The 2,935-nt window shown below is 37.5% G+C and overlaps 1 protein-coding gene across 2 annotated transcripts in view; it reads right to left on the bottom strand.

Annotated features, from left to right (window-relative positions):
- Positions 1-734: 734 nt before the first annotated feature.
- Positions 735-2,935, bottom strand: part of LOC119598238 — a 2,565-nt gene continuing 364 nt past the window's right edge. For both annotated transcript variants that reach the window (XM_037947885.1, XM_037947884.1), the window contains 3 exons: positions 2,796-2,935; positions 1,601-1,867; positions 735-1,100 (listed from right to left, as the gene is read on the bottom strand). The exon at positions 2,796-2,935 is cut by the window's right edge. In XM_037947885.1, the coding sequence (XP_037803813.1) occupies positions 932-1,100; positions 1,601-1,867; positions 2,796-2,935 (576 nt within the window). In that variant the 3' untranslated portion in view covers positions 735-931. The remainder of the gene's footprint in view (positions 1,101-1,600; positions 1,868-2,795) is intronic.

The following is a 2,935-nucleotide window of genomic DNA, read 5'->3' as shown; positions in this document are numbered from 1 at the left end:
TGGATTTCCAAAACGGTTAATAGTCAAAACAAATACATGTGCCAGACATTAAAGGTTACATAGCATTATGTTTAAGTAAAGTGACAAAAAGTGTAAAACTGAGTTAACGATTACGATAAATGGATAGAAAAATGGGGTTACGAAGAGAAAGAGAAGGAAAAGGGGGAGAAGAAAAAAACCATGCAACATTAGTTGAGGGCTAAGGAACAGGTAGGGGTGATCAATCCCCGCCTCCTCAGCTCCCCCACGAGAACGAGGAAGGATTGAAACCTTCCAAATAACAACGTATGACAGATCTGGTAACACTTTGCTTCTTTTTTTTGGCATTCACCTGAACAAGCGCCCAAAGCTTACGAGACACGGCAAAGCACTCATTAGCACAACACACATGACCTCGTCCCGGGAGTTATTCATGGCGGTCTTTGCAATTACAGAATAAGGCACTGGAATCCTTAGGTCAGGATTTGTATTCAACTTAAAGACCAGTTGGAGCGAGAGAGCGTTACTAAACTCGAAATGGGTTAGTTGCCGCGTTTCTCTATTCTGTAATATGAGAAAAAAAAGGTCTTTTGGAATGTATTTGTTAAGACGAACATCAAACCATCATTTAAGAGACTGCTACAAATTAAAGTCTGCAGGAAGTTCATTCTTTATAAAAGCTGTCAGATTACATAACACAGCTTTCTCTAGATACGTGACTAACACATTCTACACAGGCAAAAGTAGAACAAAAATACATCAACATTTTTATTGGGACCATACGATACAATACACATAACACACAAAGTCATATATACGAAGGCACAAGCGTAACACAAAAAATAGAGTATTAAATATCCAACGTGATATAAATTAGAATATAAATGAAAAAAAAAAATCCTGAGTGTAACATAAATAAATATAAATAAGCTAATTCAAAATACGTCCGTCACTATTCGGTCACGGTCATGTTTAATTTCCCGCCAAAGAGTTTGAATGGCGAAGTGGGGCAGGCGGGAAACAGGGCGCCGCATTCTGTCCAGTTACTGATACTCTGACCTTTTTCTTCGGCTTCTAAATAAGGTGCCATTACGCTGTTAGTTGACGAGCTGTTGGCCATTCTGGAAAAAAGAATCACGATTAACCCTTCCGCCTTTAATTGCTTTCTCATACTTATGCCGGGGAATGTTGGCTTATCTGTTGTGATAACAAGCCTTTCACTGATGCCTTATAAGAAAGTTATAAGAAAGACGCCAATAATCTGAATAAAATGAAAATTGGAGGTGAGAGACGAAGAAATACGTAAATATATGAAGAAAGGAATACCAACTCGCTCATTCACACACACACACACACACACACACACACTCTCTCTCTCTCTCTCTCTCTCTCTCTCTCTCTCTCTATATATATATATATATATATATATATATATATATATATATATATATATATAGAGAGAGAGAGAGAGAGAGAGAGAGAGAGAGAGAGAGAGACAGAGACAGAGAATAAATAAAGACAGAATAAGAACCAGAATAAAAACGAACAGAGGAGAAAACCTATGAACACAAATACCACAAACAGAACAGAAAAGTAAAAATGGACTATCAGCAGAACACACCGGAAGAGCAGGGCCATGGTCTCGCCCAAGACGCTGTACTTGTGAATCGTCCTGTGCTGCAGCTCGCAAATGAATCTCTGAACGCACGCACGCCCGTCCAGCCCTTGCCACGAGAGGACTTCCTCCACCCACGATAGCGCCCACGCCTGCTGGTCCTCCCACGCCAATGAGTCGTCTTCCTCGTCATCGTCATCGTCGTCGTCGTCGTCGACATAGTCGTCATAATCCCCATCGTTCAACGACCATTCTCGCAGAAGACTGTTTAAGCTGTGGTTGGGGAAAGGGCGTCGTTATGCTTATGGCCTGTTTGCTTGGAGCTTCGTTATATAGTACTGCTGTTTTATTTTCATTATCATCGGTATCATCAATATTAGTATCACCATTGGTATTATCACTATTAAAGCTTTCAGTGTAAAGTATTGTTGCTCTAACTTCATATTGTCATTATCATTATCAGTATCAGTATCATCATTATCATTATCATTCCATTATTAAAACTGCCATTGTTCCATGATAAATTATACGATATTGTTGCCCTCACTTTCTTCTTGTATTAATCAAAACAGTCATTATACTAAACACCATTTTCCTTATGCCTATTTTTCGGGATTATTCTTATTGACAATTATTTCACTTATATATCACAATGCCAAACCTGCATTCCAAAATTAAATGACAATAACAAGACAGTGAAATAAAACAAGAAAGAAATTTATAGCATTCATAATGACGATAATGATTATATACTACAATAGTAGAGTATAAGTAATTATTACGATTATTATGATGATGATTATAGTAGTAGTAGTAGTAGCTTTAGTGATAACAAGTAGTAGTATTGCCACTAGTGGTAACAAAAAGAACAAATAATATTGATAATAACTACAACAGCAATAACAGTAATACTAATAGTAGTAGTAGTAGTAGTAGTAGTAGTAACAATAATAATAATAATTATCATTATATATATATATATATATATATATATATATATATATATATATATATATATATATATATATATATATATAATGATAATCAAGAACTGCAACATCAATAATAAAACAGAATAATAATAACAGTGATGATGGTGATAAAAAGAACAAACAACATTAATAATAACAACAACAATAATAAGAGGAGTAGTACGAACAGTACTACACCGGCCTCCCGGCCGCTCGCTCGCTCCTCTCACCTGAGGCCGCCGTCTGCGTCTCCCTCCCTGGCGCTGAAGAGAGAATCAAAGAAGAACATAATGGGGATCACAACGCCCCAGACCGCGACCGAGGAGCCCCCTGGGGTAGTGGGTTCCGCCATGGGAGAGCTGATCTTGAA

This window comes from Penaeus monodon, chromosome 41 (assembly GCF_015228065.2).
Source record: "Penaeus monodon isolate SGIC_2016 chromosome 41, NSTDA_Pmon_1, whole genome shotgun sequence".
In the NCBI taxonomy this organism is placed as follows: Eukaryota; Metazoa; Arthropoda; class Malacostraca; order Decapoda; family Penaeidae; genus Penaeus; species Penaeus monodon.
The sequence above is the reverse complement of the archived record's forward strand: the minus strand, read 5'-3'. Positions and strand labels throughout refer to the sequence as shown.